At 42.8% G+C, this 13,797-nt stretch overlaps 1 protein-coding gene across 2 annotated transcripts in view; it reads right to left on the minus strand.

Annotated features, from left to right (window-relative positions):
* The window catches only part of LOC126081403 (phosphatidylcholine translocator ABCB4), a 323,006-nt gene that overhangs the window by 81,405 nt on the left and 227,804 nt on the right, over positions 1-13,797 (minus strand). Inside the window, exons 1-3 of one of the 2 annotated variants that reach the window (XM_049893142.1) lie at positions 4,359-4,567; positions 4,109-4,194; positions 1,164-1,218 (exon numbers count right to left, since the gene is read on the minus strand). In XM_049893142.1, coding sequence (XP_049749099.1) covers positions 1,164-1,218; positions 4,109-4,188 — 135 coding nt within the window. In that variant the 5' untranslated portion in view covers positions 4,189-4,194; positions 4,359-4,567. Of the gene's footprint in view, positions 1-1,163; positions 1,219-4,108; positions 4,195-4,358 lie in introns of those variants that run through there. The other variant, XM_049893147.1, reaches the window with a different exon arrangement.

Raw genomic sequence — 13,797 nt, forward strand, 5'->3', positions numbered from 1 at the left:
CTAGAAACTGTGTGGAGTGAATGTTCAGGTAACTCCATGCAGTCGGCATTCTGAAGTGTACAGTACAAGGTATGGAAGACAATATTAGGGAGAGGTAGAAAGGGCCTGGTGGTCCACACTGTGGATCCTGGACTTGGTCCTACCTGCAGAGGGGAGTGGTAATACCAGCTGTCATAGTGAAGTACACAAAACTAATGAGAAGAGCAGTGTCATAACACTTCAAAAAACTTTGTCACCTGCTGTCTTTTTAGTACTCTCTAATTTTGATTGACCCATCTATGACTTGCTCTCTCTCTGTGTTCTTCTTTCCACGTCTGCCTGCCAGACTCCATTTTGCTTCTCTTATTTTTTCTATTTCTTTAGCTTCCCCTCTATCTCTTACATCTCCCCCTTCTTTTTAAACTTTGCCCTCCGCCCATTTCCTCCACCCACCCCCTTTGGGGGACAAAAAATGGTCATCAGGAGAGTGGGTGATGAGTCAGGCTTGGCAGAGTGGAGTCCCTGAGGGCTGACTCTGAGTCAAACTGGGTCAATACCCTAGGACATCACACAGGCTGGTAGCACGTGGGAGTGGGGTGGGGAGGGATAATGTGCAAACTGTTCCAGAAGTTCAGTCTGTTTTAAATATAATCTGAAGCCCTAAAAATTATCCTATATTTAACCAATGTTCCTAGAAGCTAAATGTGAACATCTATTTCTTAGTGTTTTAAATTTTCCATAGTTAACAATCACCTTTTTTATATGCAAGTTTAAGTTAAATTTTGGTTTTATTTGATTGTGAAACAAATAAAGAGATGCATTTTTCTGAAATCGGTTAGTTTGCATGGTGCTACTAACACAGGTCTTATTTTCAGTTTCTGTGTATATCATTTAGCTCTACCCTGTTTCACAGCCAGCCTGTCCCTGTTTCATCATCCATCTTGAGAACGTGGGCTGTTAACTACAACGAGCCAGCCTAAGACAGCACAGGTGCAGCACGGAAAATCTATTGCTGCCTTATTACAATTTTAAAGTATTTGCTCTGTAGCTACTGATTTAAAACACCAAATCTGAACAATCCACCCACCACCCACTGCTGTCGAGTCGATTCCGACTCATAGCGACCCTATAGGACAGAGTAGAACAAAGGCAGTATTATTCACATTTAGTATCTCACAGCTTACCAGTGATAATGGTCCAATCAAATTTACTTTCTTCATTTTTCTCCCATCTTGGTTGCTGTAAAAATATAATTGTTTGAATTAAAAATTTACAGAATGTTTTTCAATCAGTTGGACATAAATTTTAACAGTTTTGATATTCAACAACTATAGTATTTTCAAATATAAAAAAGTGACATCCACAAATTGTCAAAATTATCCAGTTTAACAAACACTGCAAGGTAGCCACCAAGTGCAGGAGTAACTGTCCAAGGTACTACAAGTTTATACAGAGAAATGTGAAATAGTCACCTGCCCTACAGAGCTCACACACAACGGGAAGATTAATATGTTAACGATGTCTGTCAAATCAATTAAATTCTCCTTTTGCTAAAAAAAAAAAAAAAAAACCTGCAGATCTAAAATTGATAGAAGCCATCCTTCTGAAGGATTGTGAGGAATGGTGTCAGAAAATACATGTAGGATTCAACCACTTCTCACCACTTTCTTTGCTATCTCCAGGTCCAAGCCACCATCATCTCTTGCCTAGATTTCTAGAACAGCCTCCTGCCTAGTCTCTGCACTTCCACCTATGCCCGCTTCACTCTATCCTCAACGTAGCACTCAGAGTGACCATTTAAAAACACAAGTCATAGCATATCACTCCCCTACTCAAAAACCTACAGTGGCTCCCATTTTTTCTCAAAGATTTTACACTGGCCTCTAAGGTCCTACATGATGTATCTCCTTATTCCCTCTCTGACCACATCTCCCACCGCACCCCTACTTACTCTTCTTCTGCCACCCTGGCTTCTCTGGTATTCTTTAAATGCACCAAACACGTTCCTATCTCAGGGCTGTTGCATTTTCAGCTCCCTCTGCCAGGAATGCTCTCTTCCCAGATGCCCACACAGCTCTCTCCTCTCATTTTTTTCAAGTCTTTGCTCAAATAATGCCTTCTCTATAAGACCTACCTTAACCAATTTATTTAAAATTGCTGACTACCTCCCATTTGCACTCCTGTTTTTCTTAATCTTGATTTATTTTTCCCATAGTATCCATCACCTTTTAACATTCTCTATAGTTTGCTTGGAAACCCTGGTGGCATAGTGGTTAAGTGCTATGGCTGCTAACCAAAGGGTCAGCAGTTCAAATCTGCCAGGCGCTCCTTGGAAACTATGGGGCAGTTCTACTCTGTCCTATAGGGTCACTATGAGTCGGAATCGACTCAATGGCACTGGGCTTGGTTTCTGGTTTTTACAGTTTGCTTATTTAGTATGTGTATTATTTCTGTCTTGTCCTGTACACAATGATGTTAACAAGGACAGTGATTCTTGACCTAAGATGCATTTATCTAGCTTAAATGTCAATGTAGGTGATGGAAATTTGTTTATAAGACTTTATTCCAAGTTATTTAGAGTATTTTCTGAAATTCAAAGGACAAACACTACCACTAAATATACTTAAAAAAAAAAAATGTGCCATGGGCAATAGCAACATTAATGGGACAAGTGTATCACTAACTCTAAATTTGCCCTAGATATGGAAGTGGGCTTGACATCTTTAATATATACGTGTATATAGCTTTTATACAAATTATATTTAATTTCACATCTTAAAGTTTTAACTTATTTTTAACTTCCATCCTTCTCTTTTGAACTGTTTTCTTCTTTCCAGCACAAGACTGTGAATTATACTTCTGAGGACTTCCTGGCTTCTGGAGTGTCACTGCAACTTTTGCAGTGACAGCTCCTTTATACACTAATCATATGTTCAGCCAGTCAATATAGAAATAGCCTTCTTCATGAAAATGCCATCTATTTATAGATTTACAGTCAATCCCAGCCTAATTGCAGCTGATGAAAACTACATTTTTGTACTAGGAATAACACTCTCTCTCCTTTTTCCAATTTGATATAGCAAAACTAAATTTTCTATGATTAAATACCACAGTTCTGAGAAGGAATAGAGCAATATCACTTGTATGAAGACATTAACAGACTAAAATAATTCTTCAGTTTGAACATCAGATATATACATTTTCAGTTAGCTAATCAGGCCCGTTGCAGCTTGAAGACAAACTAGAGAACTTGATAAATTTGTCCCTCTGGGTGATCACTGGATGACACAGGTCAATTAGTTCTGGGTGGCCTGACATGAACTCAGAGACCATAATAGCCTCATAAACTATTTGAGGCTAAAGGCAAAAACGATTCACTGTTCCCACAGTGAAAGAGGAAGCAGACACACACCACTGACTGACGATTCTTCCCTTAGTAAGGCCTGTGAAGGGTGCTTAACAATGGCCCTCGGGCAACCAAAAGAACTGCGGGGAGCCAAAGCAGGGAGAAAGAAGAGCAAGCAAAGATAGGGCTGAGGTTTTCCCCTTGCACTTGAACAAAAACGGATTTGGAAACGCGGGTTACAGAAGATTGAGGCTGCTTAAGGTCCCCCTCCCCATCTCACAGCCCGGAGGGGACAAATGGGGAGAGGGCCCGCTGTGGGAGGAGGGTGAGGCAAGGAGGAAGAGAAATAACAGGGGGAGGGGACGGGGTGGGCCTCTCTGCTTCACTACCCCCGTTCAAAAAGCACAACCATCACCAGCAGAAGCCTGATTGCTCTACAAACATGAAAAGTCAGTTGATGTACATGAAAGTTATTTGCAAAAAATATTTAAGTTATATAATACAAGGAATATTATTATACAACACAGACATTTATCCAATTCCCTTGCACAGCGAGAAACTGGTACTTTAAAGAAAACCTCTTCTTCCTGACCCTGTTCCAGGAGCACCTAGATGACATTCCCTGAGGCTACTTAAAATTGATGCTCATAGGTCAGAACTTCAGACAAAATCCTCCAAAGAAGACCAAAGGCATCAACAGATTTTCTCAACTTCTTGCCAAGGCCGAATTTGGCCCTATTGTATCACATGTAACAGGAAAGCAGGTGACTGCTGGTGATGTACCTGCTGCTGCCCATTTCGAAGTCGCCCTCCGCTCTCCAGGGATGCCCGGCTGTTCGGTTCCTTCCCTCCTCAGGTTCCATCTCAGCCTGCGGAGAAACCACAGCCTCAGGCGCCAGTGCAGCCGGTTCAGGGAGGGCAGCCAGCCTCCTCGCGCCCCCCGACCGAGGGTCCGAAGCTCAGCGCTCCCCCCGCCCCGCGCCCTCCGTGCCCGGGGTTTCCCGCCGCGGCCGGGCGGCTCGGCCTTCCTCACCTCAGACTTCGCGCGTCTCTGGCCGAGCGGCTACGTGCGCGGGGTGCTGTGGTCCAGGGGCCCGTACTTTGCTCGCTGCGTTCGCCCCCGCCCCCAACGCAGTCCGACCCCAGCCCGACCCCAGCGACGCCTTCCGATACCGCCGGGGCCCGCAGGAGCAGCTCCCGCCGCCTGCCGGCTCGCTCTCAGGCCAGGCGCGGGCGAGGGGCCCAGCGCGCCGCCCTCGCCGCCAGGGGCGCCCAGCCGCGGCCGCCGCCCACCCGGGAGAGCCGCCAGCCCCGGCCCGGGCGCGCCGACTGCGGCCGATAAGCCCGCAACCAGCCGGGAGGCTCCGGGGGCCCGGAGAGCCTCGCCTGGCTAGTCACCCGAGTCTCCGTAAGTTGGTTCTCTCGGCGCCACCTGTTCCACACTCATTCGGTGCTCATTAGTTTTCTTTTTAACCCCTGAGGGAGAGAGTTTCCGGACTCCCAACGATCATAGGGCGGCCCATGACCGCAAGAGAACACGAGACTTGCCTCCCACTCCTGTATCCCCAGTTCTAATCCCTATGCCATCGAAGCCAACCATCTCCAGGGAGGGCTAGTCAGAGAGCTAACTAGGGCTGACTTTGAATCATCACACTATTGAAAGGGTGTCCAGGTTGTCACACTGTGCCCCTTGGAGAAGAGGAACTCTGTCAGCGTCCTGTTGGTATTTAGAGACACAGAACTTTAGGGACTTTCCAAAAAAAAAAAAAAAAAAAACCCATACCCGTTGAGGTGAATTTGGACTCATGGCGACCCCATGTGTTAGAGAGTAGAACTGCTCCATAGGGCTTTCTTGGCTGTAACCTTTACAGAAGCAGATTGCGAGGCCTTTCAACTGCTGGGTCTGTTTGGACTGCCAACCTTTAGGTTAGTAGCCCAGCACAAATTGTATGGGCCACCCAGGACCTTGGAAGGGACTTTTAGATCGCCTAATTCAAACCCCTCGATTTTTACATATGAAGAAACTGCAGAGAGGTTAAGTCCTTGACTGAGACTGGAGCATCGGACCAGAATCTAGAGCAAGTTTCCCGTGCCTTAACACTTCTTCCTATACTAAGTTATCTGTACGCAGCGTTTACTGGAGTCCCCATGTACTGTTTTCTTGTGCTTTCTGATTGCTTTCTCCACATTTCTCCTCAAAGGGTCTAAAACAGGAAACAATAAGGTATAATCACTCTGATGTCATTCGGATTCAAACTCACAGCTTCACATCTTACTAGCTATGTGACTTTGGAGCATTAGGTATAAGGGGAAATGCCATTGGGCTGAATCTCATCTCTGCCATTTACTAGCTGTGTTAGCCTTGGGCAAGTTATGTAATTCTTGACTCAGCCTGTGAATTTGTAAAACAGTGGTGTTAATTGTGATCAGAGATAATGTTTGTGACGTGCCCGGCACATACAAACCAATCAACCAGACAAACAAACCCATTGCCATTGAGTGGATTCAGACTCATAGCAACCCTGTAGGACAGAGTAGAATTGCCCCATGGTGTCATAGTAACTCTATAGGACAGATTAGAACTGCCCCACAGTTTCCAAGCAGCAGCTGGTGGGTTTGACCTTTTGGTTAGCAGCCAAATGCTTAACCACTGTGCCACCAGGCTCCGCCTGGCACATAAGAAACACCTAATAAATCGTAACTATTTTTTATTTTTATAGGGGAGCCCTGGTGGCGCAGTGGTTAAGCACTTAGCTGCTAACTAAAAGGTCAAATCCACCAGCCTTGGAAACCCTATGGGGCAGTTCTACTCTGTCCTATAGGGTCGCTATGAACAGGAGGAGCACTAGTGGTGCAGGGCTCTTCGGGAGGGAAGGTGTGACAGTCCACTTCGGTGAAGATTATAGCCTTGGAATCCCTAGGGGGCTGTTCTACTCTATTCTATAGGATTGCTATGAGTCAGAATCGACTTAATGGCAAAGGGGTTTTTGGGTTTGGTATTATTATAGGGTCACTATGAATCTCAATCAACTGTACAGCAACAGATTTTATAACTAAAAGATTAGAAGAGGCCGATGAGGAAAGACTGGAACAGGAGTCAGCAGCTTCTGGCACTCACTCTTGAATGTGCCGTGGATCTGCATCCTGCTCTGCCTGCTACTTTGAGCCAGGGCATGATTTGACTTGAAAGAGTATGCTGGGAGTTGATTGAAACCAGTGCATTTCTGGATTCATGTGATATACATTTATCTAGCTGAGTATTTTCCTGAAAAGGTGTTTTCTCCTTATCCAATATACCATATCATGAGGATTCTCTTCTTCAGGCAACCAGAATCCCTTCCCCTTGTGAGCCTAACAGGTGGTCAGATCACTATTTTGGGGTACTCTGGGGTGAAAACAATTGGAATTGTTTGGTTTAAAAGAAGGCTTCATAGTGACTGGAGGTCATTATAAAACTCAAATTATATAAGGGGATGATAGCCTTGTCAGTCTCTACGAAAAAAAAGCTTGGGGAAGTACAAAGGCAGATATTTGAAGGAATGAGAAAATTCTGAATTAAGAACAAAACAAAACAAAACAACCACCCAGGAATGAGCATCAAACGCCTGTCTGAGTCAATTCACAATGTTCTCCGTGTCAAAAGTGCTCATCATGTGTGTTTTCTGCTTCTCAGGATGGAGAGGTAAGAACCTAGGTCAAGCAGGTGTCTGAGGGGCAGAGAGGAGCTATGCTTACATAGTTGTATTTGTGCATCAGAGCCAATCCAAGGGATCCTTTATGTTTATTTGGTGACAGTGCAGCAACCCTACATCATCCAGTTATTCAGTCATTAATTCATTCCTTTATCAACCAGAAGTTGAAGACTTACTGTATTTAAGCATCATTTATCTACCTCTGACTTATACACTATTGTTGTCAAGTACTTTAATTTTCTCCCTATATTTGTAACCCTTAAAAGAATATTATCATTCAGATTTATGTAAATATTTATCCTTTGCTTGCCCTTTATTTCTTCCTGCATCTCAGAGACTCTGTCTTGGGTCATTTTCCTTCTGCCTGAAGAACAGGCTTTTGCATTTCCTTAGTTGATGATGAATTTCATCAGGATTTTTTTTTTTTTTTGCCTGAAAATTTATTTTGAAAAATTATAAGTTATTTAAGGATTTGCCTTACTGGATATCAAGATGTTATAAAACTATAGTAGTTAAGACAATATGTTTTGGACAAGGATAAGCACAATTAAAATGGAACAGAATAGAGAACTTGTCATTGACAGAGCTAGCATTTCAATCTAGGTAGTGTTCTTAGCCACCATGTTAAATAAGGCAGAGAAGTAGGGATGGAGAAGATGGGTTAAATGTATCAGACATTAAACACATTCATTCACTCATCATCCTCAAATCCACTGATCTTACCAACTTTTCACTGTTCCTCACCCCCTTGATGTTCTCTCTTCCTTCCCACTCTACCTTGCAAACATCCTTACCACCTTGCCCTCTCTCTTTATGAAGCTTGCCTAGCAAAACCACAACTCTGGCGAAATTACCCAGCTACTGTAAGCCTGCACCCTTGTACCTGAACATGGCTAAAGAAAAACACACAAAACCACTTGATTGGTCTCACCATCAACCTGTTGTTAGTTGCTGTTGAGTCACTTCTGCCTCCTGGCAACAACATGTGTTTCAGAGTAAAACTGCTCCAAAGGGTTTTCAAGGCTGTGACCTTTTGGAAGCAGATTGCCAGGCCTTACTTCTGAGGCACCTCTGGGTGGGTTTGAACTGTCAACTTTTTGGTTAGTAATCCAGTGCTTAACCATTTGTACTACCCAGGAACTCCTTCACCATGAACCTAAATGACCCTATATTATACACTTAATGTATTTATTATGTTTATTATTTATTATCTATTCCATGTGATGCAAGGTTGTTAAGGCAAACAAATATTTTTGTTTTATTCACAGATTCATCCCAACATTTGCTGCCTAACCATCATAAAATGTTTCCTTAGTTCCCCACTTTTCTAGATAATTAGTCTCCCACTTTTCCAGATAATTATTTCATACCTTCTCTTTCCTCAAAATTTTATGATACTTCCCCCATCTTTGCACTCTGTTGGATTACTGTGCTTCTTATGTCACTGAGAACACTAAGGTGTTCAGAAGGGAACTTCCTTGAACTCCCACCATGACATTTGCCCACATCTGTACCCAACACTCTGCCTTCCTACCTGTTTCTGTAAATGAACTATTCATACTCCTATTTACAGCTGGTCCTTCTGTTTTTGCTTTAGATCCCATCTTCACTCATCTTCTTAAGGAATTGCTTCAGCCGTTCTTCCCATTCGTCTGTGTCATCAGCTATCCCATCTTTACTGGATCATCCCCATTAGCATATGTTCATGCTGTTTATTTCTTCCATCTTTAAAAAAAAAAAACTACCTTGGCCCCACTTCCCCCACCAGCTACCATCTCATTTCTCTCCTCCCCTTTGCAGCTAAACTTCTTGAGTTTTTTATATCACTTTCTCCATTTCCTGTCCTTTAGATCCTCTTTAATCAGCAGTTTGACCCTCTCACTCTGTCAAAACTGCTCAAGGGTCACTGATGACCTCTACATTGTAAATCTGATGGTCAGTTCTTCCTTCTCTTACTTAAAACACATTCAGTGATTTAGCGAATCCATCACTCCCCCTTCCTTAATACATTTTCTTCACTTGGATTCCAGGACACCACTTATTTCTTGGATTTTCGTATACTTCACTGGTTACTCATTCTCAGTATCCTTTGAGGGGTTTCCTCTTCTTTCTACTTCTTAACTAACATTGGGTACTGTGATGGTTCAGATTGTGTGTCAACTTGGCTACCATGATTCTCAGTTTTTATATGTAATCACTCCCATGATGGAATCTGCTGTGAATAACCAATCAGTTGAAAAGGGGTTTCCTTGGAAAGGTGGCCTGCATCTGAATATAAGCAGATGTTCTGGCTTTTTTGCTCACTCTGGATCCTGCCATTGCCCCCTGTTCATCTGACCTCTGGCTCTTGGGACTTGAGTTATCAGCTTATCTGCAGATCTTGGGATCCCTCGATCTTCACAGCCTGAGAACTGGAGCCCTGCTCTCCCACCTACCGATCTTGGGCTCGCCAGCCACTGTGGCTATGTTAGTTGAGACAAGCCTCTATCATGATCTACAGACTTGGGACGCTCCAGCCTCTACAATCATGTGAGCCGTTTCTTTGATATAAATCTCTCTCTATATATATTTATGTGCTTTACTGGTTTTGCTTCTCTAGAAAGCCCAGACTAAGACAAGTACCCCGAGGCACTTACTTGGACTTCTTTTCCATCTAGTCTCAATCCCTCTGAAATCTCAGCCAGTCTCATGGCTTTAAATATCACACATTTCCGACAATTTCTACATTTTTGTTTGTAGCCTAGACCTTGTTCCTGAATTCTGACATATATATACAACTGCATCTTTGAGATCTCTATTTGTATGTTTGATAGGCTTCTCAAACTTAACATGACCAACCTGCACTCTAATCTCCCCGTGCTGACCTTTCCAAGAGGCTTCTCTCTCTCCTTTGGGCACTCCAACCTTCCAGTTGTTCGACAAAAATTCTGGAGTCATCCTGAATTCCTCTCTTTCTCTCACATCCCATAATCAGTCTGTCAGGAAATTCCGTTGACTCTACCTTCAGAATATATCCAGAATCTGACCACTTCTTCCCACCTTCAGTTTTACTACTGTGATCGAAACTCTTACCATCTCTCACCTGAAGCACTACCTCAACTAAGCTTCCTGTCTCCCTACTTCTGTCTTTACCACTTCTTATGCCTTTGGCAAACCATGGATAACATTGCAAATAATGGGAATTCAGAACACTTAATTGTGCTTTTGAGGAACCTGTACATAGATAAAGAGGCAGTCATTCAAACTGAACAAGGAAAAACTGTGTGGTTTAAAGTCAGGAAAGATATGCACCAGGGTTGTATCCTTTCACTACTTATTCAAACTGTATGCTGAACAAATAATCTGAGAAGCTGGACAATATGAAGAAGAACAGGGCATCAGGACTGGAGGAAAACTCATTAACAACTTGTGTTATGCAGATGACACAACCTTGCTTGCTGAAAGCAAAGAGGACTTGAAGCACTTGCTGATGAAGATCAAAGAATACAGTCTTCAGTATGGATTACACCTCAACATAAAGAAAAAAAAAATCATTACAACTGGACCAATAAGCAACATCATGATAAATGGAGAAAATATCAAAGTTGCCAAGGATTTCATTTTACTTGGATCCACAATCAACGTCCATGGAAGCAGCAGTCAAGAAATCAAACAATGCATCGCATTGGACAAATCTTCTGCAAAAGACCTCTTTAAAGTGTTGAAAAGCAAGGATTTCACTTTGAGGACTAAGGTGTGTCTGACCCAAGGGGTGATACTTTCAGTCGCTTCATATGCATGCAAAAGCTGGACAATGAATAAGGAAGACCGAGAAAGAATTGATGCCTTTGAATTATGGTGTTGGCGAAGAATATTGACTACACCATGGACTGCCAGAAGAATGAATAAATCTTTTTCAGAGGAAGTACAGCCAGAGTGCTCCTTGGAAGCGATGATGGCGAGACTTCATCTCACATACTTTGAACATGTTAACAGGAGGGACCGGTCCCTGGAAAAGGACATCATGCTTGGTAGAGTGGAGGGTGAGTGAAAGAGGAAGACCCTCAACCAGATGGATTGACACTGTGGCTGCAACAGTGGGCTCAAACATGGCAATGATCAGGAGGATGACAAAGGATTGGGCAGTATTTTGTTCTGTTGTATGTAGGGTTGCTATAAGTTGGAACCACCTAGATGGCACCTAATAACAACAACATGCCTTTAGACATTCTCAAAACAGCAGCCAGAGTAATCCTTTTGCAATGTGAGTCATGATGTCAGTCCTCTCCTCACAATTCTGCAGTGGCTCCCCGTTCACTCAGAGAAATGGTCTGCAGTGGTTCACCCTCTCTCTCTGTCTCTGACTTCATTTCCTACTACTTCTCTCCCTAACTCATTCTACCCCAGCTACACTGGCCTCTTTGCTGTTCCTCAAACCAGAGAGGCATGGTTCCACCTCAGGGTGTTTGTTCTAGTTCCTCCCCCTGCTTGAAAATCTCTTCCCCAAAATATTCTTGTGGCTAACACACTCACCTCCATTATCCAAGCATTATCTTCTCAATAAGGCCCACCTGACCGGTCAGTGATTGAATTGTATCCCCCACAAAAATATGTGTCAACTTGATTAGGCCATGATTCCCAGTATTGTGTGGTTGTCCTCCATTTTGTGATTGTAATTTTATGTTAAGAGGATTAGGGTGAGATTGTAACACCACCCTTACTCAGGTCAACCTCCCTTAGCCAATGTAAATGGAGTTTCCCTGGGGTGTGGCCTGCATCACCTTTTAAGAGATAAAAGGAATGGGAAGCAAGCAGAAAGTTGGGGACCTCAAACCACCAAGAAAACAGCACCAGGAGCAGAGCGTGTCCTTTGGACACAGGTCCCTGTGCCTGAGAAGCTCCTTGACCAGGGGAAGATTGAGGACAAGGACCTTCTTCTAGACCCGACAGAGAGAGAAAACCTTTCTCTGGAACCAACACCCTGAATTTGGACTTGTAACCCACTAGACTGTGAGAAAATAAATTTCTCTTTGTTAAAGCCATCCAGTTGTGGTATTTCTGTTATGGCAGCACTAGATGACCAAGACAGCTCCCCTTTAAAAATCGCATCTCATACCCCCAGGACGCTTGATTCTCCTTACTCTGTTTTGATTTTTTTCCCACAGCACTTATCACCTTCTAATTTACTATAAACTCAACCAACTTATTGCCATCAAGTCAATTCCGACTCATAGCGACCCCACAGGACACAGTAGAACTGCCCCATAGAGTTTCCAAGGAGCAGCTGGTGGATTCAAATTGCAGACCTTTTGGTTAGCAGCCAGTCTCTGAACCACTATGCCACCCGGGCTCCTATATACTATATAACTTATAAATTTTATACTTATTGTTTATTGTCACCTCAGTAGGATGTAAGACCCACGAGAGTAAAGATATTTTTCTCTGTTTTATTCACTGTAATGTCCAACATTTGCTGCCCACCTACTATGTACCAGGCCCTGGGCTAGGGTTTGAGGATGAAAAGATAATAAGGCACGACCCCTGCCTCAGAGAATTCACAATGGACTGAGATTAGAAACCATTCAGATATATATAATGTTTTGTAAAGTTACAGAGTCCATCACACACATACATATATTATCTCATTTGATTCTCAAAACAAGAATCATGTATAAGGTAAGCAAGCAAGGGGCTGCTGTCCTCATTTTAGACGTATGGAAACTGAACTAAAGATTAAGTGAATTTCTATATAGCTAGTTTAGTGAACAGTGGAGTTAGGACTCTAACCCTGGATGTGGGGTTCCAGATGCCCCTTCATGTCCCCTGAGAAGACTCTCTACTAGACTGAAGGCACCTGCCTTGCAGAGGCCACGCCAATCTATGTTCCTAGTCCCTGCAGCTTTAGAGGGCTCATTAAATGTGTATTGAATCAATCAGTATTTTAAAGCTAGGCATAAAGAACATATTTAAAAAGTGTTTCCCACAAATAAGGATCAAAAGGGGAGAACGAACTCCTTCTATCAAAGTATTTTAAAATTATATTTAAATATAAATTAATTACCAACAGCTTTTCCCAAAGAGAGTGTGATGGAGTTGACCTTTACTTTGATGATAATGTGCTTTGTGGTATTTTTCCCACTGTATTTGTCTAATAACTCTGATCTTTCATCTCTGAAAGTTAGATGTAAATACTACTGTATTTCCACATGGCCACTAGACTTCACTTAGACTCCGATTGTTTCCAAACTCACTGCCACCAATACCTTTTAACCTCTGCCTAAATCCTACATCTCCTTCTCATAGTTTATAGATCTTGATTTCTCCTGTCTTCACTTCTGTCAAACCACATGTCATGGATTGAATTTTGTCCCCCCCCCAAATATCTGTCAGTTTGTCTACGTCATGATTCTCTTGTATAATTGTCTACCGTTTTATCTTCTGATGTGATTTTCCTATGTGTTGTAAATCCCATCACTATGATATAATAAGATGGATTAAAAAATATAAAAAATATTTTTTGTATTTTATAAGATGGATTAGCAGCAGTTATATTGATGAGGTCTACAAGATTAGATACTTTCTTAAGCCAATCTCTTTTGAGATATAAAAGACAGAAGCTAGCAGAGAGACATGGGAACCTTATACCACCTAGAAAGCAGTGCTGTGGGAGCAGAGTGCATCTTTTGGACTTGAGGTTCCTGCGCTGAGATGCCCCCAGATCAAGGAAAGACTGATGATGAGGACCTTCCTCCAGAGCCAACAGAGCCTTTCCCTGGAGCTGGCACCCTGAATTTGGACTTG

This window comes from Elephas maximus, chromosome 8, assembly GCF_024166365.1.
Source record: "Elephas maximus indicus isolate mEleMax1 chromosome 8, mEleMax1 primary haplotype, whole genome shotgun sequence".
Taxonomy (NCBI): Eukaryota; Metazoa; Chordata; class Mammalia; order Proboscidea; family Elephantidae; genus Elephas; species Elephas maximus.